Source organism: Puma concolor, chromosome C2, assembly GCF_028749965.1.
Source record: "Puma concolor isolate L17-30 chromosome C2, mPumCon1.1.hap2, whole genome shotgun sequence".
Taxonomy (NCBI): Eukaryota; Metazoa; Chordata; class Mammalia; order Carnivora; family Felidae; genus Puma; species Puma concolor.
The window spans coordinates 141,419,054-141,443,802 of NC_141675.1; the positions used below are offsets into that span (position 1 = coordinate 141,419,054).

The window sequence follows — 24,749 nt, forward strand, 5'->3', positions numbered from 1 at the left end:
AATATTACAAAGCACAGAACAATGCCTTTTATTTTTCTCCAAGTTTGTATTTAAATCCCAGTGGGTTAACACACAGTGTTAATATTAGTTTGAGGTGTACAATTTAGTGATTCGTCATTTCCACACAACACCCCGAGCTACAAGTCAGAAAGGGCTTTCTTAAATTTCTTAAACACATATAAATCATAAAGGAAAAAATGGGTAATTTTGACCCCAGTAAAATTAAAGCCAGCACAATAAAGTTAAAAGGTAAGCCAGCCTAGAGAAGATATGTACAGTGGCAAAGGTTTAAGTTTCTGAATATATAAAGAACTCCTGTTAAAAGGACAAAAGATCCAGTTGGGGAGGCAAAGGCTATAAACTGGTAACACAGAGAGGAGGAAACCGTGTTGGATAAAACACAAATGAAAAGATGCTCATGGTCTCTGTTCTGTTCGGTATTAAACAAACTAAATCAAAAGACAGGATCAGGCAGAGCCAATCAACCTGAATGTCTGACGATGGCAAGTGTGTGTGAGGGGGAGGGGAGACAGGACTCTCACCGCTGATAGGGAGTAAGCTGGTACAACTATTGGCGTGACTAATAACATCTAGTGGAGTTGAAGATGCATGTTCCCCTTCAAATGTGTACACGAAGAAACCTACACAAGGATGTTCTTTTTGTAACACTAAAAAGACCACCCTCAATGGCCACCGATAGGAGAAGTGAATTAATCATGGGATTAATCATACAACGAATACTACACGTATCGACCAGCTATGCACGTATCAACATGTTAAACGTGAAAACATAATGCTGAGTAAGACGTCTCAAAGGGACATGTATCACGAAACCAACTGCGTTTAGTTTAAAACACGGAGGATACGACACACTGCAAATCATGAAGGGTCCAGCTCTGCACAAAAAGGAGAGCAGTTTTTGGAAGGAAATGAGAAGAGGAAGATTTTCAATGAAGAGGTAGCTTTTTATTTAAAAACACAAGGATCTGAAGTAACTAAGGGAAAAGGTTAACAATGGTTACACTTGGGTAGTGGCCACACGTCAACAAGCCCAGTTGTGAACGACGGGATCCGCTCTAGCTAGTTTACGCAGGAAACAAATGGCTCGCAGACAGGCCCAGGCTTGGAAATCGGGTTACACAGCTTGAAGAAATGCCCTTACACCAGAGTGGCTGCAGAGGGGGACCTGCTGGCACCCTTGGAGCACTGCTGCCTTGGAAGCCACAAGTCACTGCTCCCCTCGACAAAGTGCATCCCATGTGCCACTCTGTCTTCCTGGTGTCACTCCCAAATGTCACACAAGTGTGTCTGCTGGTGACTCTTGCTGAGCTAGGCTGGCTCAGTTGGTAAAGCATGCGACTCCTGATCTCAGAATCGTGAGTTCAAGTCCCATGTTGGGCGTGAAGCCTGGCTGAGCCCCAGCTGCCAGGTAATTTCGGAAAGTAAGTTCCACTCTTGCACTTGCTGAGATAAGATCCATAAAGGGGGAAGTCACCAGAGTGGATGTTCACACAGTGCTAGGTCTCCGAAAAGCATGACAGATGTCCACTCACATAAGGGTGAAGTTCTGCATGTCTCTGTATAAAAATACACAACTATTTTGTTTAAAATAGCTCATAATTCAAAAAAAAAAAAGATCAAAGTATAAATCCACAAAGGGGATGGGAGAGGAAAGCAGGAGTAGACAAGAAATTTCCAGCAATCTCCAAAAGATGTGACTAATACAACAGTAGAGGATGTCACCACCTAGACTGGATGTGGAGGGAGCCCATCAGAAGAGAGAGCCGATGGGCCTGGAGAAGCCCAGAGGTGGTAAAAGACAGAAGAGGAGCTAAAAGGGGGATTAGAGGTCTATATACAAACCAGTTGACCTCAACCCCATATCTCCGATCTCCAAATACAGAAAGGCCTGAGTCCAGGTTACCTCCCCCCAGGCAAAATATTGGAGGGATCTCGTAAGTGAAAGAACTGTCTGGGAGGAACAAGAGCGGTCAATATAGGCATTGGTCACCGAAACCGAAGACCCCATCATTTTAGCATTTCGAAAATCCCCATTGTGACAGCCAGCATCAGTACTCATCCTCACAAAAGCTAAACCTTGCCTGGACCACAGAGCTGCCATCCAATCTCCCCATAACCACCTTTCCAACTAAAACTAATAACCAACAATCACTAGATTTTGGAGGCTGGGGGGGAAACCCTGAAACATGAAAAATTGAGATAAGCAAAAAAATCTATCACTTGAGGAAAGATAGAATTCAGGGACCAGGAAATAAATGAATATAATTCTATCTGTTCTTTAGAGTCACACAGAGGGCTCGCTCTCTGGTAGAGGACGCAACTCTTGATCTCAGGGTCACGAGTTCAAGTCCCACATTCAGCATGGAGCCTACTTAAAAAAAAAAAAAAAGGTTCAGAAAGATACACTGTGTCTGTTAAACATGAATTTCAATTAAAAAGATAAAGATTAGAAAGAAAGAAAGAAAGAAAGAAAGAAAGAAAGAAAGAAAGAAAGGAAGGAAGAAAGAAAGAGGGGTAAAATACAGATCTAAAACCTAACTAAATGGTATTAGAGAAACAGAAAAAGGAATATTTAAAAAGAAAAATTCCCTAGAGCTCAAAAGAGTTATCAAAATTGAAAGCACCAGAATGATGAAAAACCTAGATAGATATGAAACATCTAGGTCATCTAGAACATCAAGGTCCTAAAAGTACCCCAAGTGTGTATGCATGTAGGGGTGTGGTAGGGCAGGTAATATGGAGGAAGGCAGGTTTAAGAGAACAGTTTATATAAAAAGGAACAAAATCAGACAGGGTATCAGACTTTTCATTAGCAACATCAGATGCCAGAAGTTAACCTGAGTTGCTTTCAAAATCTTGACAGAAAATTACCTTTCAGGGGCGCCAGGGTAGCCCAGTCGGTTAAGTGTCTGACTTCGGCTCAGATCACGATCTTGCAGTCTGTGAGTTTGAGCCCACATTGGGCTCTGTGCTGACAGCTCAGAGCCTGGAGCCTACTTCAGATTCTGTCTCCCCCTCTCTCTGCCCCTCCTGCACTTATGCTCTGTCTCTCTCTCTCTCTCTCGCAATAATAAATAAGCGTAAAAAGAAAATTACAGTTCAGTCTACAACTCTAGCCAGTTGGCCACATGTAAGTTGCAAAACAAAGCTCCTTTAGACATGCAAGGGCTCACCTCTTAGACACTTTTTCTTAAGATGGAACTCACTAGAGATTCCAACACAATGAGAAAGTTCCCAAAGGAACAGGAAGATATGGTCTCTAGGAAGTAGATCCCACCCAGGGAAGAAATCAAATCTTCAGAAGAAACCTGTGTACTAAGCCCAGAAAGCAAAGTGTTCAACCTGGAACAGAAAGAAATCTTTTGGCCAAACAGTTTTAAAAGGGCTGATAATCAAGATTTGCCCCAGACACGGGAAGCAGGCACTCCCAGACTGTTGTTGGGACTGCCATTTGGCAAAACCTTGTGGAGGCTAAGCTCTGGTAGCATCTGTCAATAATTCCACTACCAGAGTCTATTCCTCTGACGTCACTTATATGTGAGGCGGTGTAGAGCATGCGGGTGAAGTTACGTGGGTCCACATTCCAGCTTTGCTACTGGCCAGTTCTACAGTCTGTCGGTTTCCTCCCTTACAAAATGGAAACGCCTTGTCAACACATTTTGAGGATTAAATAAGAGATTCCATGTGAAAGGCTTAGCACCATGGCCAGAACATAGGAAATATTGTTAACTTGGTCAATACTCAACTAATCTAACCGCAAAGCACTTAAACATTTTGTACAAAAATGTTTACCGTGCCATTGTTTAAAATAGCAAAAATGGGGGCGCCCAGGTAGCCCAGTCAGTTCAGTGTCTGACCGCGGCTCAGGTTGTGATCTTGTGGTTCATGAGTTCGAGCCCCACATCGGGCTCACTGCAGTCAGAGTGACCCTCTATCCCCCTCTCTCTCTGCACCTCTCCCACTCACTCACTCTCTCTCAAAAATAAAAAAATAAGATAGCAAAAACGGAAACTAGTATGATCCTTTGTTTTCAAAAGATTCCGCTTGTATTTGTACATGTGCTTATACATGTAGAAAAAAGAACTGAATGGAGAAAACATGTCAAGGTGTTATATTGGGGAGCTGGAGGGCGCAGGGTTGTTTCTGCGTAAAATTTTTATTGTGAACAGCATAAGCTGTCTTATCCTTTAAAGAAAGAAAAAAGTATAAATTAGTATAAATCTTAGGGAGAAAAAGACAGTTAATCTTTATAAGCCCACACAAACATTTTGTAGAAAACTTTTATTTTAATTTACTATATATATTTAATTTTTAGGAAATTACTGGGTCGATGCACTTTCCTCTGTAGGTTTAGTTTGATCTTCAGTTACCTGTAAAAACATGAATAGCTTTACTTTTCTAATAAAAACAACTTTTAGTTCCACCCTCCCCCCACCATTTTAGATCATTCCACAGTCCTTCTCCTATAATGACCCCCGGTCTTTCTCCTTCGTTAGTAATTATTAAAGAAAGGTAAGTAGAAAAAGAAGAAACCTTATAAGGCCAGGGTCACAACAGAAATTATCAAGTAAAGTACAACAATTCCACTCAAAATATAATGAGGCATCCACCTAGGCTTCCCAAGTTTGTCGTTTTATTTTTCAATTACAAAATGAAATCTTTAGTGTGAGAAAAAGCCCAGTAATGCTGTAACACAGTATTTTTAATCAACAGAGTTTCTTGAGAGACATAATTCTATTTTAAACATAGAATATTACAGGTTTAGTAGAAATAGGGACCTGTGTGTCCCTATTTCTAGTCTGTGTCACTCAAACACATCCATCAAACAGCTAAACTATACTCATCACCCCAAAACCTGCCCCACGTCGTGCATTACCTATCTCGCTGAGGGGCTCTGCCCAGCTACCCGAGCCTGCCGCTGCAGAATCCAGGTTCTCTTCTGTGCACATTTCAATCAACAAGAATTCAACGAACTCTACCCGGGGCTCTCACCGCAACACCTGAACTTGAGGCTCTCATCTCTTCCATCCCTCTAACAGACTGCGGGCTTACGTCACAGCTTTCTCCCGTGCTGCCCCAGAGTGAGCTCTGGAACAGGAATAGCCGACCAATAGGTCACTTCCTCTCTCAAATTCCCAGTTGCCTCCAATCACCTTCAGGAGGGGCATGCAAATTCCCTACCATGGAAGACAAGCCCCTCAGATGCTATTTCCAAGAAGCTCACTTTGTTGGACTCATCGCCCACACTCCATACGACTGTACACCCAGGTTTATGTTCTAGTCACCATGCTCTCCATTTCTCCGTGCTTTTAGGCAAGCAGTTTCCTCTGAGATAACTACCAAGCCAGCCCCCCAACCCAGCCCCAAGCAACCCCACATACCAAAGGGTGAGCTCAAAACCTGGCATGACACATACATAACAAGCACTGACTGGGTTCACAGACTGAATGTAAAAGTACTAGCAGAAACAATTAGAAAACTATACGAGGAGGCATATAATCCAGCAGAAACTGTAGGAATAGATATTTGTTCAGTGATTGCTCTGAGAAGGTTTCATGGAAACAGTAAGACTTGGACGAAGTACTGAAGAATGAGTCGGATGTTTCATTTATATACAGGAGGAGAAAGGGAAACAGAGTCCAGACAGAAAAACTGCCATGAATAAACAAACCAGAAAACAAGTCTGAGTTAAGAATACTAGTGTTGTATATTTGAAGGTTGCTGAAAGTAGATTTTAAAAGTTCTCATCACACACACACACACACACACACACACACACACACACAGGATATGTCACTCTGTGAGGTGATGGATATGCTAGCTAACCTTGTTGTGTAATCGGTCTGCAATCCATACACACATCAAATCATTGCAGGGTACGTCTTACACTTAAACAATGTTAGGTGTCATACATCTCAGTAAAGCTGGGAAGAAATAAAGTGATATAAGAATGTAAACTAAAAAAAAAAAAAAAGTTTGAGTGTATTTGCAAGCTTGACTAGAGTGGAAAATTACAATAACCAGGATGAGTTCAAGGAGGCCAGACTACACAGAATAGCTCTCAGATAATGTAACTAAAGACTAAGTACTTAGTCTATGAAAGAGTAAACAGGGATAGAACTGGTCAAGAAACATAATCATTCCTACTTGTGAAATGTAAATACTAATGACACAGAATGAGCTACAAACCCAAGTACCCAGGAAATTTGCACATCTGTCAACCAACAGTCAAGGCAGCTTCAAAATACATGTGACAAATCTCACTCTTTAAACGTTCATTAAGCTTACAAAAAATACCGTCTCTTGAAGACCCAATTAACACCACTGGACCCCCGTAAGAACTATCGCTATTATACAGCAGTCCCCTTATTCTTCTTCAGGTTCCACAACATCATTTCCACAATATTCACAAATAAAAACAAGAGAATTGCCAAATTACAGCTCTTCTCTTGCCAAGATACTACTGGGGTCAACAGCTACAACACCGCTTTAGCTACAGAGACAACCAATTAACTTTTTTCTTCTGTGTTCTTTTATTTCTTTATTTACTGTTGTGTTGTTGTTGCTTAATTTCAAAACAACTTTCTTCATAGAACAGTACGCATTAGCTGTCAAAAATACTTACCATTTTCCGAGATCTCTCCAATAGCTTATTCCATATAGTAAAATGTGCCTTGAAAAGAAAAGAGTCACGATGAATTAAATAAAGCAATGAAGTTAAAAGTAGCTGAGTCTTATATAGGTTTTAAGCAAGCAAACACATAAAAAGGAAGGCAGTACTAATGAGGTTAAGTGGTTACAGAAGTGGATTAGAGTAGGGGAAAAGGTATTTAATGGGACAGCCACTTTGTTTGGCATTTAAGCAAAAAAGACTAAGTCTTTTTTAAGACTTTTTAAAGAACATGCCATTCTTCCTCTTTTGTCCTTAATCATCACCATCATAGACAGTGTTTCTTCTAACAGGAAGCAAAACTGTGCCCCATCTTCCCACAGGTTGTAGTTCTTTCCTTAAATAGCCATTTGCAACCAGCTAGAGGTCATTCTCCACACCACCAGCAGTCACAAGGAGAGGTTCATCAGAAACCGACTGATATCTTCACACTGAAATGGGAGCCCCAGAGGTTTTACCTAATTACCCTAAGAACAAGTAAAAACTAACGCAGACAATAATAAAATTATAAAACCAATTTACTTAATCCTTAACAATTTTATATAGCAAGGGATCGTCAGAATGCAGATGAAAACTGTGCCAAATGCATAAGGACCACATCAATTTTACTAAGTCACATGAATGACCTGGCAGAATCCATGATAAAAGGTAAAATTACTATATGTACACGTAAGCCCTTCTGGAGAAAAGAGCAGCATCGCATGTTTAAAGGGAAGACAGCCGAATGGACTGCTGGTGCAGACCCCGGAGTGTGTGGCTGGAAGACAGCAGACGACAGAGAAAGTGCTATGAGAGATCAGAGAGGCAGGCAGGGGCCAGGTAATGCAGGCCTTTGTGAGACAGGCTACAGGGTTGGGATCTGTTTACAAGAAGCCACTGGAGTGTTTGGGGCAAAGGGATTACGTGATCTGATTTGAGTATGAAAAAGGCCATTCTGGCTACTAAGCAGGGAATGTGCTTTGGAGGGGGAGCATCCTCGGTGATGAGTAAGGGGCTTGGAAAGAGTGGTGAGCACAGATGAGACGCTACGTGATGGAAGGTATTCAGGGCATGTTTCAGAGTTGAGCTGAAAGGTCTTGCTGCTGGATGGGACGGAGCATGGCTGGGAGGGAGAGAGAAAAGCCAAGGATCACTTCACAGCTAAGCAGATGATGATGCCATTTGCTAAAATGCAGAAAGCTAGGACAGGAAGCAGGTATGTGGTGAAAAACAGAACATATGCTAAAAATTACAAAATGTTGATGAAAGAGATGAGGATTTAAACAAAAGATATACTGTGTTCATAGACTAGAAGACTCAATTTAGTAATGATGTCAATTCTCCCTAAATTATACGGGTTTAACTCAATTCCTATCAAAATCTCAGCAAGATTTGTTAAATCAGAAAGATTATCCTAAAATTAAATGAAAAGGCAAAGAACCGAAAATAGTTAAAACAATTTTTGTAAATAATAACAACATGGGATGAATTATTCCACCTGATTTGAAGAACTATTTACAGCTACAGTAATCAAGACTGTGACACTGGCAGGACAGAGACACACATCAATGGAACAGAACAGGGAACCCAGAAATAGACCCATTAAATATGCCCAACTGATCTTTAATAAGGGTGAAAGCAATTTACTGGAGGAAGGACAGCCTTTCCAACAAAATGGTGCTGGAGAACCTTGACATGTACAAGCAGGAAAAGTGCACCTCCACCTCCTTCTCACGCCGTGTACAAAACTTAACACAAAGTGGACCACAAACCTATATAAAACTATAAAACTTTCAGGGAGAAAAAGAGGAAGACAAATCTTTGGGATCCAGATCCAGACCAAGAATTCCTGGAATTAACACCAAAAGCATGATCCATAAACAAAAACTAATAAACTGGACTTCATCAAGATTAAAAACTTCTGGGGAGCCTGGGGGGCTCAGTCGGTTAAGCGTCCAACTTCGCCTCAGGTCATGATCTCACAGTTCATGGGCTCAAGCCCCACACTGGGCTCTGTGTTGACAGCTCAGAGCCTGCTTTGGATTCTGTGTCTCCTTCTCTCTCTTCCACTCTCCTGCTCATGCTCTCTCTCTCAAAAATAAACATTAAAAAAAAATTTTTTTTTAATTTAAAATTTATGATCTGCAAAACTTCTGATCTTTTGTTAAGAAGATAAAAAGACAAACCACAGAGAGAAAATATTTGCGAACTATGTATCTAACAAAGGACCGATATCTAGAATATACTAGGAAAAAACTCTCAAAATTCAACAATAAAAAGCAAACAATCCAGTTAGAACATAAGCAAAAAACATAAATTTCCCACCAAAAAAGATATACAGATGGCATATAAACACATGAAAAGTTGTCAACACAATTAGCCAACAGGAAAACACAAATTAAAACCACAATGAGAAATCATACAAACTTACCATAATGGCTCAGATAAAAAATAGTGACAATGTCAAATACCAGGAATGGCAAAATGGCAGTCACTGTGGAACTCAGTGTGATAGTTTCCTAAAAACTAAATATGTGCCTTCTAACCGAGCAACTTTACTCCTGGGCATTTATCCCAGAAAGATGAAAACGTATATTCACAAAAACTGGTACACCAATGTTCATAGCAGCCTTATTCGTAATAGCCAAAGAACTAGAAACAACCCAAATGTCCTTTAATGGGTGAATGGTTCAACCAACCACAGTAGATCCACACCACAGAATACTACTCAGCAATTAGAAAGAAAGAAAGAAAGAAAGAAAGAAAGAAAGAGAAAGCAAGCTACCGATACATACAACTTGGATGAATCCTCAGAGAATTACTACTGAGTGAAAAAAACCCAATCCCAAAAGACTGCACAATGCATGATCCTATTCATATGAGACTCTTGAAATGAAAATGCATAGGAACAGAGAACAGATGAGTATTTGCCAGGGGCAATGAGGTGGGAGTGGGGCAGAGGAGAGTGGGCGTGGCTATCGATATCCAATAGGAGAGAGCCGTGTGAAGACACTGTACTACATCTTCACTGTGTCACAGTCCATACTTTGGTTGCGAAAGTTTGCAAGGTGTCAGCATTGGGGAAACTAGGTAAAGGGATCAAGGATCTCTCTATTACTTCTTGTAACTGCATGTGGACCTACAAAGATTTTGAACTATCTCAGAATCCAAAGTTGATTAATAGAACTACCCTACAAGCCAGCAATTGCACTACCAGGTATTTATCCAAAAGATTAAAAAATGCTGATTAGAAGGGGCACATGCACCCCAATGTTTAAAGCAGCACTATCGACAATAGCCAAAGTATGGAAAGAGCCCAAATGTCCATCCACTGATGAATGGATAAAGATGTGGTGTGAATATATACGTGTGTGTACACACACACACGCACGCACACACACACACACACACACACACACACACACACACACACCATGGAATACTACTCGGCGAAGAAAAAGAATGAAATCTTGTCATTTGCAACAACGTGGATGGAACTAGAGTGTATTATGCTAAGTGAAGTAAGTCAGTCAGAGAAAGACAAATATATCATTTCACTCATATGTGGAATTTTAAGAAACAAAACAGATTAACATAGGGAAAGGGAAGCAAAAATAAGATACAAACAGAGAGGGAGACAATCCCTAAGAGGCTCTTAAATACAGAGAACAAACTGAGGGGTGCTGGATGGGTGTTGGGTGGGGGGATGGGCTAAACAGGCAAGGGGCATTAAGGAGGATGGCCAGTGTCGGGATGAGCACTGGGTGTTATATGTAAGTAAAGAATCACTAAATTCTACCCCTGAAAGCATTATTATACTATGTGTTAACTGACTTGGATTTAAAGTAAAAAAAAAAAAAAAAAAAAAAAAATTAGTGACGGGTGGGAGCAATATGGAAAATAAAAGACTCTGAGTCATGAATAGATCATGCCAAACCTAAGACCAAAAGGCATTCTAGAGGGTCTTACCAACATGCACTCCAATAATCTCAATGCACCCTCCCCTATATTAATTTGAAAAATTAAAATAACTACCTCAGTTTGATTCAACTTTTTCAACTAATATCTCTTTTGTGAATTATCCGTTTACATTCTGAGCAAAATTGTTCTTAGCATAAACATGAATTTACAAAACATTAGTGTCACAAAATTTAATGAAAATTAAAATGTACATCCTTCAAATTAGTATAAAATCAAGAACCAGAATGACATCCGCTCCCAAATTGGACGACCTGAAACTTTCAGCTTTACTTACTCTTAAGTGTACCGGTAAAGACAGACCCTGGAATCTTCGTACAAGACTCAACTGCGTGGCTTGAAGATTGTGAACTGCTGATACTTCATACTGGAAACAAATACTTGTTCTTGGAATAAGAGGACCCTCACTCACATCAATGAAGTCACCAAATCTGATTGATTTTAAAAATAAACAAATAAAACCTCAAAATCAAATCGTTTAGAGTAGTTTGGGGGAAAAAAGAATCTATTCATTCTCTTTGAGGCAATGTCCACAATCAAGAACATTCTATATGGCTCAATTCAATCTCTAATTGCCCCTGACGTAATAATCTCAAGTGAAGCGGCTAAAACTATGAAAATTAAAGTCAAGTAAACCTTGTTCCTTACTAGCATTGATATAACTTTAGAGATTTTTAAGATCATTGAACACATCATGCTCTCAAGTGAATCCAATGTCTAAAACCGATCATCTACGACCTCATAACAACTCACTGTAATAGAGTTTAGAACTCACTATACAGGACAGATTGTCCAAAGAGCAGCTTTCTAAAAGAAAAAAATTAACTGAGTCATGAAAACATGAAGCTGAGAACACAGATACAGGCCATGAAGTCATTTCTGCAAATCCATTATGCACGGTCTTACCTCCCTCATCCCAGTATCAGCACATTCCTATTTCACTTACACGTAACATAAGTAGTTACCAGTCAGTATCCATATTTGCACATACACGTGAATTATGCTCAATTCACAACAATGAATATTTTGCCCAATTTCAAAGTTAAGTTTTAAAAATCACATTTTTAAACAATGGTTTTCAACTCTTGAAATGCGGAAATAGAAATAAGAAACAATAAAACGAGGAACAGAAACCACAATGGCTCCTGAAGAGAATTTAAACCTTCCAATTACCACCGTACCAAAACAATGCACAAAGCAACAGAAAATAAGGTAACAAGAATAACAAATGATGGCACAGATTCATCTTTTTCAGTCATAACTGTACGTTCAGTCAGGTCAATTCCACTGCCTAAGTCTTCCTATAAATTAGCAGGACAGCAACTTTATTTTTACTTACCTGTGCAGCTTGACTATCCTCTCAGGGTTCTGAGATGCCTTCTCTTCTATGAAATCCGTTTTGTACCTAAAGAGGAACAAAGAAAAAGCGACTTACTCCTAAATGCACAAAAAGGGATTTAAGGACATCTCCCCTCTCTTACTCGTTGGCCAGAGTTTTTCAGACGGGTTTACACCTGGAGTCTCCTCTTCACACCTCACCTCCTTCAGTCTGGCCACAAGCTCACGGCTCCGCCAAAACCATAGGTACCTCCCTGGCCTCACCCTAATGGACACCTTTCTGTCCTTATTTCCACTGTTCACCTCCATCTGTCAAAGTGCTCATTTCCACTGGTTTCTGTGGCACTCCCTACTGCTTGTTATTTCAACTCTCTGGCCACTCTTCCTCCCCTGTCCCCTTCAGGGGACCTGTCCTGAAGCCTCCTTTCAAGCAAGCATCCTCCCTGGGCTGGCTCCTTGATGCGCACAGCTCTAATTACCACTTCTGTGTCCTTATCTTCCATATCTCAGCGTCTAATCCACATCCTTCTTCTGAGCCCCAAACTATGTATCTAAGACCCTTCCGGACACACACTAGGCTGCTCCACAAGCATCTTACACTCCTGAATTCTCAAACAGAGTGAAAACTTGCTCCTTCTTTTCCCACCACACTTACCCTCATTGCTGAATTTCCTCGCTTAGCAAATGGCACCACCAACCACCCATGTGTCTGAGAGAAAAACTGCAGGGATCTCCTCAATTCCTGCTTCACCTACCACACCCCCTCCATCCAACGCATTGCCAAATCACGTCAATGCTACTGCCTAAATGTCTCTCAAACCTACCCAGTTCTGTCACTACAGCTAATAGCACAGACGGAACTGCACAGCCCAGGTACAAACCATAACTTTACCACTCACTACTAAGAGCCTTCTCTCTTCATGCCAGAGTGCTAAAAAGTATCACGTTTGTATATGGCAAACTCGGGAAGCATTAGTTCACGTGCAAACATCTACCTACCGCCCACACCCCTTCTGCCAAAGCCCCCATGCATTACTAAGGATGCCAGTTACCTTGACTACCTGTCTCTCTTGACCCAACTCGAAGAAATGCACCTGTCCCCGGGGAGCCGAAGCCAGTTAAAACTCTCCCTGCAGCAGAAAAGCCCAATCACAGATCTTCCTTCAACCATCCAAAACTCTGTCCCTTCAAACTTGCCCCAAGCCATCCCTACGTCCTTCCACACATTCAACTAACTTACCAAAGTCCTATAAGCCTCTCCTGGACTTTGAAAGTCCAGTGGAGGGGATGGGAAATCACATGGAATGAACAGCTAGAGTAAATAAACTATGGAAGCTATGGAGCACTTAAATGTAATTAGTCCTAACTGAAATGTGCCTCAAGACTAAAACACACCAGATTCTGAGGACTTAGTATGAAAAAGAGAATACAAAATATCATTAATTTCTAAATACTGATCACATGTTGAAATAACATTTACATACACTTTAAATAAAATGTATTATTAAAATTTACTTCACCTTTTCTTTTGACTTTTTTACTGTAGCTACCAGAAAATTTACTTCTCTAGATGTCTCACATTATATCTCTATTGGACAGCATGACCCTAGAATTGGGGCACTGGAAGTGTCTTGATATGTTCTAACAATCCAAGGAATTTTCTTATAGAATCAACGGTGGTTTGGTTCTACAGAACTACCTGCACTCTAGTTCTGTTAAAATAGTACATTCCTATTGCTTTCTAATTCACTGGTTCCAGGCTATGCAAAATATTATAAACTACCATTACGAGAACGTATGTCTCAATTCACAAATACCTAAAGATTTTCCAATCCAGAACCTTGAACAATTTGCAAGAGCATATTCTGTCTTCAGAATCTAGCATCTATGTTATTTTCTTTGCAATGTAGATTTCCCTAACTAGTTATAGCTTCAATTAGATTAATACTAAAACATAGTTTATGTTGTTACAATTAGTAAAAGGTAAACTGGAAGTTTTCCGAGTGAGAAAGGGAATTAAGAACGCAGGGAGGATTTAAAATGTTGGCAAAGGGGGCGCCTGGGTGGCGCAGTCGGTTAAGCGTCCGACTTCAGCCAGGTCACGATCTCGCGGTCCGTGAGTTCGAGCCCCGCGTCAGGCTCTGGGGTGATGGCTCAGAGCGCGGAGCCTGTTTCCGATTCTGTGTCTCCCTCTCTCTCTGCCCCTCCCCCATTCATACTCTGTCTCTCTGTCCCAAAAATTTAAATAAATAAATAAATAAATAAATACATAAATACATAAATACATAAATACATAAATAAATAAAATGCTGGCAAAGAAAATCTCCCTAATGGATAATTTGGTGCAGAAGACGAAGACCCACCCGGCTGTGTAAACGTTTCACTTCTCCCCTTAGCTCCCTCCAGACCACGGGCATTCTCTATCTCACCCTTCACATTTAAAGAGTAGAGGATGAGAAGGAAAGGCTGCCGAACGTGCAAAATGATACAGCTTCATGTATGCTATCACCTCATGATGGAAGGAACAGAGGGAAACACACCACCAAGCTGATATGAGGACGGACCAGCCAGAGAAACAGAGAAGTGAGACCAAGTGAGAAAATTACCAAAGGTGAGCGAAGTTTTTTTCTCAGGGAAATAAATAATGGCATGAGTAAGTAAATAAGTAAAGAGGCTGGGAAGTGGGACGAATGAAAGTAAATAGGTTGGTACAGAAAAAGAGATCTTAGAGCTAAAAATAGAACAGTGTCCTACCCACATCAGATATAAAGATTCTTAAGAGCTGAATTTCCTTCATTACATGTAACTTTGGGGGGTTTAGCCTTGCTTTCAAGGAAGCCAACACTTACTTGTTGTGCTGAAATATTTCCAATGCCACTTTTGCTTCCATTTCCAGAGTTTCAAATGGAAGATCTTTGTAAATTAAAGCACGGGCATCTTTTGTGAAGGAACGCAGGTTCTCCTTCGAAAGGAAAGTATTAACCTTTTGTAACAATTTACTTAAAAGCATTTCTCCATAAGGAAGGTAAGATAAAATCGTATGCTAAATATTATAAATCCAACTAAAAGAAAAAGCAAAAGCAAACTTATTCGGAAAGAAAGTTATTAATTTGCAACAATTATTTAGACCATTTTTAGACCGTAAAATGTAAGGTCAACAATTTATCTCAACTCTATGAACTATAAACTTGTAATTTACTTGTAATTAAGATATCAGTCTATATTAATAATTATTAAAGATAATCCTACAAAGAAATTTTAAGTTTTTATTCGAATTACATAATTAAACAAATGTTCATTAAAACAACGATGCAGTTAGAAACGCTAAGAAATAAAAGATATAAAAATCTGTTTACATTGTAAGCAAAACTAAGCTTTTATAAATGCACAGGGAAAACACTGTTTATGTGATTCAGAAAGTTTCACCAGGAAACGTAATGTCATCATTGGCCCTGCCCCAAATATGGCATATATCTAATATTAAAAACCTGTTTAATGAAGAGGTTTTATGCAATTAAAATCATTAATACACATTAACAATATCTGAGATTTTTATTAAAACCATAATTGAGTTTTCATACTATAGATCCTTCATTACTGATACAGAAAAACCAGGCACTATTACACAACTTTTGTAATAAAATTATTTCCATAAACTATGAGACTTTTTTTGCACGAATGACTCTTCTCCATTCTTAAAGGGATAATTGACTGTATAACAAATCCACATTCACAGTTTATACAGCTGTTCCTTGCGTAACTCTCTACCACTTCTTCTAAGCAGTCCACCCAATACCATGATGCCTGCAATTAGCCAGTGCCTTTTAAGTTTTATATTTAAAACTTGTTTTTGTAAGTTTATTTACCTATCTTGAAAGAGACAGTGGCGGAAGGGCAAAGAGGTAGGGAGAGAGAATCCCAAGCAGGCTCTGCACTGTCAGCACAGAGCCCTATGTGGGTCTCGAACTTAAAGAACCGTGAGATAATGACCTGAGCTGAAACCAAGAGTCAGAGGCTCAACCAAGTGAGCCACCCAGGTGCCCTTTTAAGTTTTATACTTAAAACAGGAAAAAGAAGCAGCAAGTTTTACAGCTCAGAAGTGAATCTTGATTGCGTTCATTTTTATGACATAAATAATGCAAATATATAAAGTAAGAATCACTTCTTCAACTTGAGGGCATATCTGAAAAATAAATTATATTGAATATATAAATTATATTCAATCCCTTCCCTGCCCCCTTCCCTATCTCTCTTTCTACCTCTCTTCCCTCCCTTTCTTTGTTCTTTCCTGTTTCCCTCCTCTCTCCCTCTTGACACTAAGCAACATGAGCAGGATTATACAAGAAATAACTTCCAAAGTCAGAATTTAAACCTGAATCTGCTTTGACTCCAAAATTTTGCTTTTAGGAACTATAATATTTCACTAAAATGTACCACTAAGGAAAAAAACACAGGTAATTATAATCGTAAGATGCCATCTATTATAAGACACATTTTGGGGGCGCCTGGGAGGCTCAGTCGGTTAAGCATCCGACTTCAGCTCAGGTCATGATCTCGTGGTTCGTGAGTTCAAGCCCTGCATCAGGCTCTGTGCTGAGAGCTCAGAGCCTGGAGCCTGCTTCAGATTCTGTACCTCTGTCTCTCTGTCCCTCCCCTGCTCGCTCTCTGCTGTCTGTCTCTCTCACAAATAAACATTAAAAAAAATTTTTTTTAAGACATTTCCAGAAATACTAAAATGTGAAAAAAACGTACACTGTGGAATTGATAAAATGCTATGCTACACTGCCTTTCCTTTTCTGACCTCCAGACTTTCAATCTGTAGAACATACGGTTTTGCTTAATTAAGAATCAGGCATCTGCCTTGTCTCCCCAATCATAACTAAAATCTCTGGGCTGGACATCTGAAAGCCACCGGCACATCCTACCCACAGAGAATCTGATCCAGATCGTCTTTGTCAGCCAGGTCCCTGGTGCTACCCAACTCCCAGATCAAACAGGAGAACGCTCATCATGCAATCAGACCATTCACCAAGAGTCTAGTCTGTTGCTATTTGAGTTAGCTTAGCTTTGTCAAAGTCTGATTCTTAATTCACTAACCGTCTACCCCCTCCACCCCTCCTCTCAGCGTAACCCTGGTATACAGGGAGACCTCGCAGTATGCAACAGGTTAAAACGGTTAGGGCAATGAGTTTTACATTGTGCTCTGAGGACCCAGGAAGTTAGTAAGGCTCCAGGCCCTCACCACCACATCAACTAAGACAATAAAACTTGTAAATTTGATAGCTTGGGCATCTTGAAAACCACTATCTTAAGAAAAGGAATGAACAGTACAAGGAAGAAAGCACTTCCAGAAAAGGTCAAGCAGGACATAAAGCTGACCACATGAGGAAAACCCCCATTCCTATGCTCTGTCTTGAATACACTGAAAATGCAACACAGGTAGGCAGGTAAGGTCTTTCAAATATCCTCAACATGCAGTATCACTCAACAACACTGACACAAGAATCGTTCTAACCAAAGAAGGTACATACTCTAAAATTCATATTCTAAACACTATACTTACTTTTGTTGGCATCCACTCATCAAGTCTCTTATCCAGAACTACATCATAGCAGAAGGCTCCAGAGATTACTGTAAATCCAACCAAAATGAGAGGCAAAGTCAAATCTACTAGTTACTAATTTGCAACAACTGAATATTTAGACCATAAAAGGGAAGGCCAGCAATCTCTGCCAACTCTACAAATTATAAAAGTTACCATTATCCCAGCTCTTGCCAGAGCTCTCTCTACCAGCTTTCCCTCACTCACTCTCTTTTTGTTGAACCAAAATCCCTAGTACTTCTTAAACATTCACATTTTCATCCAGAATATTATCACTATAGAGACTTCATAGTTACTAGACATAAAACTTCAAAAGAATCAGATATTTAATATGTAGACAAATGACTACGTGGGCATGAAATGTTGAATTTTTTAATGTCTTCTAAGCTTTGTTTTTGTTGTTTTGTTCTTAGAATCACTTATTGAGCTTTTTTAACTTTTTTGGCGTATATACTCCTATCTTTTTTTGAAAATTTACAAATGCGATCCTATTGCACATACTGATGCAGAATCTTGGCAAAATTGCAAAGGCTGTGAACTCTTCCATCTTCTCAGAAGTGTTCCCCCCCCCCCCCCACCGCCCCAGAGTCATGTCATTTCTGCTGAAACGGTACCTCCTAAACATAGCTTTTTCCAGAATTCTATTTATATTCCTATTTCCTCCTCCTCCACACATTCGATTTAGAAGTAAGTGCCTAAAGTGGTAGGAAACAAACACTGAAACAGGGTAATTACACAGAATTCATATTCAAGAGAAACATTATCCTCGAATTGTATTATGTTAATTATTGACCTCCAGTAATTAAATAAGATGGATTTTGTTACCGGTTATAAATGGAATGTATGTACGACAGTAATTTCTATCACATAAAATTAGAAATGAGCTAAAAAAAAAAAAAAAAAGAAGCTCGGGGCGCCTGGGTGGCTCAGTCAGTTAAGTGTCCGACTTCGGCTCAGGACATGATCTCACGGTTCGTGAGTTCGAGCCCCTCATCGGGCTCTGTGTTGACAGCTCAGAGCCTGGAGCCTGCTTTGGATTCTGTGTCTCCCTCTCTCTCTCTGCTCCTCCCCTGCCCATGTTCTGTCTCTCTCTCTCTTTCAATAATAAATAAAAACATTAAAAAAAAATTAAAAAAGAAAAAATAGAAGCTCTATAAAATATCAAAAATAGGTACCAAAATATTCAATGATTACAAAATCCGTGTGTGCACGCATATGTACATTACCAGGAACTTCTGGAGCTCTGACCAAACTGACCACATATTCATCTTTGAATGCCCTCTCTATCACACAGCCCATCATCATGGCACAGGAACGCCAATAAGCCTAGAAAAATAAAACATACACAAACATAATACACACTAAGATTCACTGTTTCTTCAATATTAAAATTTAGGTTAACTTTCAACTACATGGATGGAACTGAAGGGTATTACGCTAAGCAAAATTAACCAGTCAAAGAAAGACAAATATCATAGGACTTCACTCATATGAAGAATTTAAGATACAAAACAGATGTACATAAGGGAAGGGAAGCAAAAATAGTACTAAAACAAAGAGGGAGACAAAACATAAGAGACTCTTAGACACAGAGAACAAACTGAGGGTTGCTGGAGGGGCTGTGGGGGAAGGGGGAATGGGCTAAATGGGTAAGAGGCATTAGGGAGGACACCTGTTGGGATGAGTACTGGGTGTTACACATTGGGAATGAATCACTGGAATCTACTCCTGAAATCATTATAGTAGCACTATACGCTAACTAACTTGGATGTAAATTGAAAAATAAATAAGTAAATAAAAAGAAATTTTTGGTTAACTTTTGACTTAGGAACTATTTTTCTATCCATCCTTGGCACGTAGCAATAGTTAACATCAGGCCACGACATCACCTCTACCGAGCAAAAAGCACTGAAGAATGAAGTACCAACTTCTGTTGTTAGCAGTGTTTCTGTACAAGATATCACACACTATGATGTTTATCAAACACAAGATAGTTTTACTATCCGGTAGCAACTTTTCTCTTTAACCCAGGATAAAGAGAACTTGTTAACAAACCTGTACTAAAGTAAAAAATATATACATATTAATATACACCTGTTTACGCCATATATAATAGAGAGGGAACACTGAACTCTTCAGAACTTGTGACTCCTCTCCTATGCCTAACACCACAGAGCACATCACCCAAGTTACTCATATTTACGGCAGAGCAAACTCACTATTAACTGGGCTTTCGTTTTACTCGCACATTTTGACCCATGGACATGCCTAATGTGGGTATCCATGCAATGACCTTATCAGAGTCGTAAAGAGAAACTCAAGTCCTATCATACCCGCCTATCTTGTGCCCCACACTGGCACTACTACAACTGGGCACTTGACTTTCACAAGCTCTTCACATCTGCGGACAAGAGTGGGCCCACCTGGCTGTGTGCAGCAGAGACCGCTCCAGAACGTATCCTACAGAACCACGCAACATACACTAAAAAGGAGTACAAACTCAGGTCTTGAAGGCAAGTAGCAAAACGCACTTCCTCGTCTATCCTACTTAAATGTGTTTAATGTCTGTTGAACTCCAGAATCAGAATGCCTGGACTAAAATCCAGGCTCTAGTATTTCCTAAACTGGTAACCTTGGTCAAGCTACCGAACCTCTCTTTGCCTCAGTTTATTCTTCTGGGAAATGGGAACGATAGCATCTATTTTTATGTGGTTTTTATGAAGATTAAATGAGTTAATACCTGTAAATCACCTGACAGTGCCTGATACATAATTAATACTTGATATAAGCTACTATTATCATATCTATCGTTTTCTTGCTTAAGTGTTTTATTTCAACATGTATTTATTAAATACCCATTGTATGTAAGTCAAGGACTGGGTCCAATAGAGGATGTGATCCCTGTCTTCACAGAGCCAAGAATCCAATGCATTCAACAGTTCACATCACAAGGCATGATTAAAATACTATATCTGAAGAAGTTAGCTAAGTGTGAGGCCCTAAACAGAGGGATTCATCCTGACAAGAAGAAACTGGGAAGATTCCACAGAGCAGACAGCATTTTAATAGAACTATAAACGATAAACAGGATTTTAACAGGGAGGAAAGAAAATACCCCGAGTTGAAGAAGGACACCTATAAAAGCCAGGAGGCTCACACAGCAAAAACCACTAGTGACCACGTCCTCAAATGTGGCCACAGCAGAGAGGAAGTGGAAAGATGCAGCGAAGGTGAAGCTTGAAAGCCACGCTGGGGTCAGATCCCACAGGGCCTGAAAAGTCATGAGGAAGAAATGACACAACACTCAGTCATGTCGCTTAACCAAAGTCTTGCAGGCCTACTAAGGAAGACTTTAGTATTAAAGAGGGAGGTGGGGACAGAGAGTTAAAAAGCTACTGAAATAATCCAACGATGGTCAACGGCTGAATTCAAGCAGTAGAGAGAATGAAATATAGAGGATAATCAACAAATATCTGTGGAACAAAGTCATGAAAGTAAAATACAAGTCACACAGTTTTCTCAAACCAAAATACAAAGAAAGGATGCCACTGGTACTTTGGGAGCTTGTGAAAATGCAAAAAAATCAAAACGCTGATTATCACGGGCATTACTACATTTGACGTTGGCCACGTTTGCACATCTCATACTCCAAAGCAAAACAGATGTTAATAAAAAGAAGAACACTAGGAGAAAAAAAAAAAGAACACAGAAGTAGAAATACCTTATTCACTTCTCCAGGATCACGATCTTTGAAAGTAAGAAATTCAATTTCACAGGATTTGGTCAAAGGTTTATACATATCCCAAGGCTGTCCGTCCACAAGAGCCAGAATGGACTTCCTGCAGTACCACTCACTTAAATCTAGGAATTTAAAATAGATTGAAGGTCTGAATCTAACAAAACTCAAATTGAAAAGTTACGTGTTTAAGTGCTACATTAAGAAATAAAACCAACAGAAAGGCGAGATTCTGCAAGCTGACTTCCTCTGGGAGAAAAAAAAGTATTACATAGTACCTCTGTACCAATAAAAAAATAATACCCAACACACCCAATGTGTTATTATTAACAAAACTGCCAAAACCATTTACGAAAACCATTGAGGCTAAGTCTAATTTGAAGTTAATCTATTATTAACTAATAAAACAATTTGCCAAGAGTTACACTTGTATATATAAATATACATCCGTAGTAAATCTGGTCAAAATGGGTTGGGTGTCTCGCTCCTACACCACCTCGTCCTTCCCTAACATGGACTGTCCAAGTCAAATACCTTAACAGTTTTTAATTATGGGTATGAATTCACATATAAGCCCATCAGCCCTGGTCTGTTCTTTGACCGGAATGCAACTCTAACTCTAAGCCTGATTAGATGTTCTTCAAGTACACAGCTAGTCACGGAAGTGCTCAAACTACAGGGTTAGAGTCTAAATAAGTCCCACAGAGAGAGGATCATGTCTGTTTTTGTTCACTCATTAGTATATCCAGAACCTAGCCCCAGGCCTGTAATACAGTAAATACTCAAAAGTGTACTGAACGATCGAAAGTATGAATGAGAAGCACTTGTCAGTGCAGGTGTCATGTTGAGGGGGGACACAAAGGCTTCATTTCCACCCCTCAAAACCCACAAAACCCCTCAAGGGCCTGTGCTTCGTCCTAACCCTCCTCTGTAATCCTAATGCCTATCACACAGCAAAGGTTCAAATAAATGTTCACAGAACAACCAAACAACGGTCATAAGGACTCATCCAAGTGCCAGAGTGAAAAAAAGACTGAGAATGTAGACTATCTTAAGCTTTTAACTAAAATTGTTAATTACTTGAATGGAATCACTACTCAGTTTTCCAAAAATTTAAACAATGTGGTTTAAATGAGCATCCTGGTGTATATACCTATTTGGAGAGCTTTCTAAATTTAAATATTACCAGTTCTATCAAAGCTGCTTTGAAAGCATTTTGATCAAAAATAATCCATACACGGGGCGCCTGGGTGGCACAGTCGGTTAAGCGTCCGACTTCAGCCAGGTCACGATCTCGCGGTCCGTGGGTTCGAGCCCCGCGTCGGGCTCTGGGCTGATGGCTCAGAGCCTGGAGCCTGTTTCCGATTCTGTGTCTCCCTCTCTCTCTGCCCCTCCCCCGTTCATGCTCTGTCTCTCTCTGTCCCAAAAAAATGAATAAACGTTAAAAAAAAAAAAAAATAATAATCCATACAGAGGCTCTGTTCCCTTCATTTACACACCAAATCACACACAGGGCACAGTCCTCTCCTTTAAGATATGAATCCCAACACACACTTTTACCCTAACCGCATTCACCCCATGCACACTTCCACTTACACATTCACTACATGTACACGGAAGTATAAAGAAACACATAACACACAATCAGACAAGCGGGAAGCACCTAAGGTTTAAGTTAGGCCATAAAGAGCTAGAAAGGAAAAGAAGGCCTATAAAGCTGGTCCTCGGAGGCCTGGGCGGTCCCTCTATCCCAAATTCCTTTAACGAGCCCCCCATGGGTGCTGTCTAAAAAAGGCAAGCACACTAATATAGTAACAAGGCTTTCACCTCCGTCTTCTTCTGCCAGAAACAATTACAGCACCCCAAACCTAGCCAGATTCAAGTGAGTGCCAGGAAACCTGTGCATCACAGTACCAACCTTTCAAGACCCACAGGACCCTCCAGAGCTAAAGTGACAGTGAACAGAGAGGAAGATGCTGGATAAAGAACTTCTATAAGGTCAGGGAGCAATTACCGAGTCTTGTCTCTTCTGAACCAGTCCTTCTGCACAGCTTATGGGAAAGTCAAAACTGTATCCTGATTCACTACTTACGCATAGCACAACTATAAGGAGTTGAAACGTTTTTATTCATCACGAAGATAGTGCCAGGGTCCGTTTTCCCAACGTGTTTAACTTCAATCTTCTCAGTTCGAGGAGTTAATGATAACTGCCTGTTTTTCTCTTTATTAAAGAGGTCATTCTGCATTTCTATCCGTTCTGTCGGTGACAGGTGCGTAGCTGGCGATGTTGCTATCAATCCTGTGTAGCAGTTACGATAAATATAAACAGTGAATGAGTAACACACCGATGATACCCCACCCCGCACCACCGTCCTACAAGAATGAATGCGGGGCAACACGATTTTAAAACGCCGTTCGCCAAAATGCGCTCAGAGATGAACTTAAACCACTTTCTAATATTAATAACTAAAATGCCAAGGGAAGAAACCCGCAGCTAGCCCAGATCCACACCTTTCCTTCAACTTGGCTCTCTCACCATCAGATCCCCATTGCCCATCAATTTCCTCTGTCGTATTCCAATCTGTGCTTTACAATAAGAGGCAAAAAGTAACCAGGAAGTAGTCAAAGTCACACTAGTCACTGGGAAGGTGAGCAAAGTTGTCGCCTTGAAACGTTTTGGGGACAAGAAAGCTCCAGGAGACCGGGGATCCCTCGCCAAAACTATCGATATCTGGAGCGAGAAATGCTGAGCTTATTTTCCAAACCCTCAATCAGAGGATTTGACAAAGCCCCTACGAGTATTCCAATGGGAAAATAAGGACACGTTTGCACCACGACGCGGGGTCCTTCTCAGAGGCGCCCCAAGCTCCTCCCACGGCCCCCTACCCAGCCGGCGCCCCGAGATCTGTGTCCCCGGGCCGGGAAGGGGTGGCCGCCACAGCCAGGACGTAAAGACCCTCCTGCGCCCGCAGCCCCGTGAGACCTCCCAGGACCCGCCTCAGGCCCAATCCGAGCCGACAATCCTTTAATCCTCTCTCTCCGTCCCCACGGCCGCTGAAACTCACTCCAGCCAGCCCCGCCAGCAGGGGCGGCCCGCCAGAGGCGCAGCCCCCGGACCCCCAGAGCCATTGCCTCCTCCGCTGCCGAAGGAACCGCCTCGCGTAGGTCCTCCTCTGCCCTCCTCCCCGGAAACTCTGAGCCCGCACCGCGTTCCGTAGAACACTTTTGTTCCGGTCCCGTCAGCCGCGCTGCACGCCTCCACCAGGGGGCGCGTTTGCGTCTCGCTGAGGATTAGTGGCGGCAGGTCAGGAGGTCTGGAGCTGGGGTACGTTCCAGGGGCGCAGAGGGTGACCAAGAGGTGCTGGACCGCAGGGCGACGGGTCCGCCACCCCCGGGGGCTGTGCAGGGAGACGGGCGTCCTCTTT

At 40.9% G+C, this 24,749-nt stretch overlaps 1 protein-coding gene and 1 long non-coding RNA gene across 5 annotated transcripts in view; one reads left to right on the forward strand and one right to left on the reverse strand.

Annotated features, from left to right (window-relative positions):
• On the reverse strand, positions 1-24,515 carry MRPL39 (mitochondrial ribosomal protein L39). Of its 4 annotated transcripts, none has more exons than XM_086675782.1 (11): positions 24,390-24,515; positions 23,417-23,623; positions 21,310-21,449; positions 18,815-18,914; positions 17,550-17,617; positions 14,836-14,948; positions 11,988-12,053; positions 10,926-11,079; positions 6,647-6,694; positions 4,317-4,391; positions 1-1,577 (listed from the first exon to the last, which is right to left on the reverse strand). In XM_086675782.1, exons 1-10 carry the CDS (start codon positions 24,451-24,453, stop codon positions 4,341-4,343), a joined length of 1,011 nt encoding a protein of 336 aa, XP_086531908.1. In that variant the 5' UTR covers positions 24,454-24,515; the 3' UTR covers positions 1-1,577; positions 4,317-4,340. The 4 variants fall into 4 exon arrangements, with proteins under 4 accessions (XP_086531908.1, XP_086531906.1, XP_025769549.2 ...); XM_086675780.1 differs by lacking the exon at positions 1-1,577 and adding an exon at positions 2,611-4,206; XM_025913764.2 differs by lacking the exon at positions 1-1,577 and having other exon boundaries at positions 4,288-4,391.
• Positions 24,505-24,749, forward strand: part of LOC147577558 (uncharacterized) — a 16,220-nt gene continuing 15,975 nt past the window's right edge. The window contains exon 1 of the long non-coding RNA XR_015240396.1: positions 24,505-24,649. This is a non-coding gene — a long non-coding RNA (uncharacterized LOC147577558). The remainder of the gene's footprint in view (positions 24,650-24,749) is intronic.

Bases quoted from the DNA above. Each gene is read 5' to 3' on its own strand.
- MRPL39 (XM_086675779.1), bottom strand. From the start codon at position 24,453: ATGGCTCTGGGGGTCCGGGGGCTGCGCCTCTGGCGGGCCGCCCCTGCT. The intron at 21,450-23,416 runs GTAAGTAGTGAA...TTAAATTCCTAG, and splicing joins TCCTTATAGTTGTGCTATGC to ATTTAAGTGAGTGGTACTGC. The intron at 18,915-21,309 runs GTATTTCTACTT...TTATTTTTCTAG, and splicing joins ATCCTGGAGAAGTGAATAAG to GCTTATTGGCGTTCCTGTGC.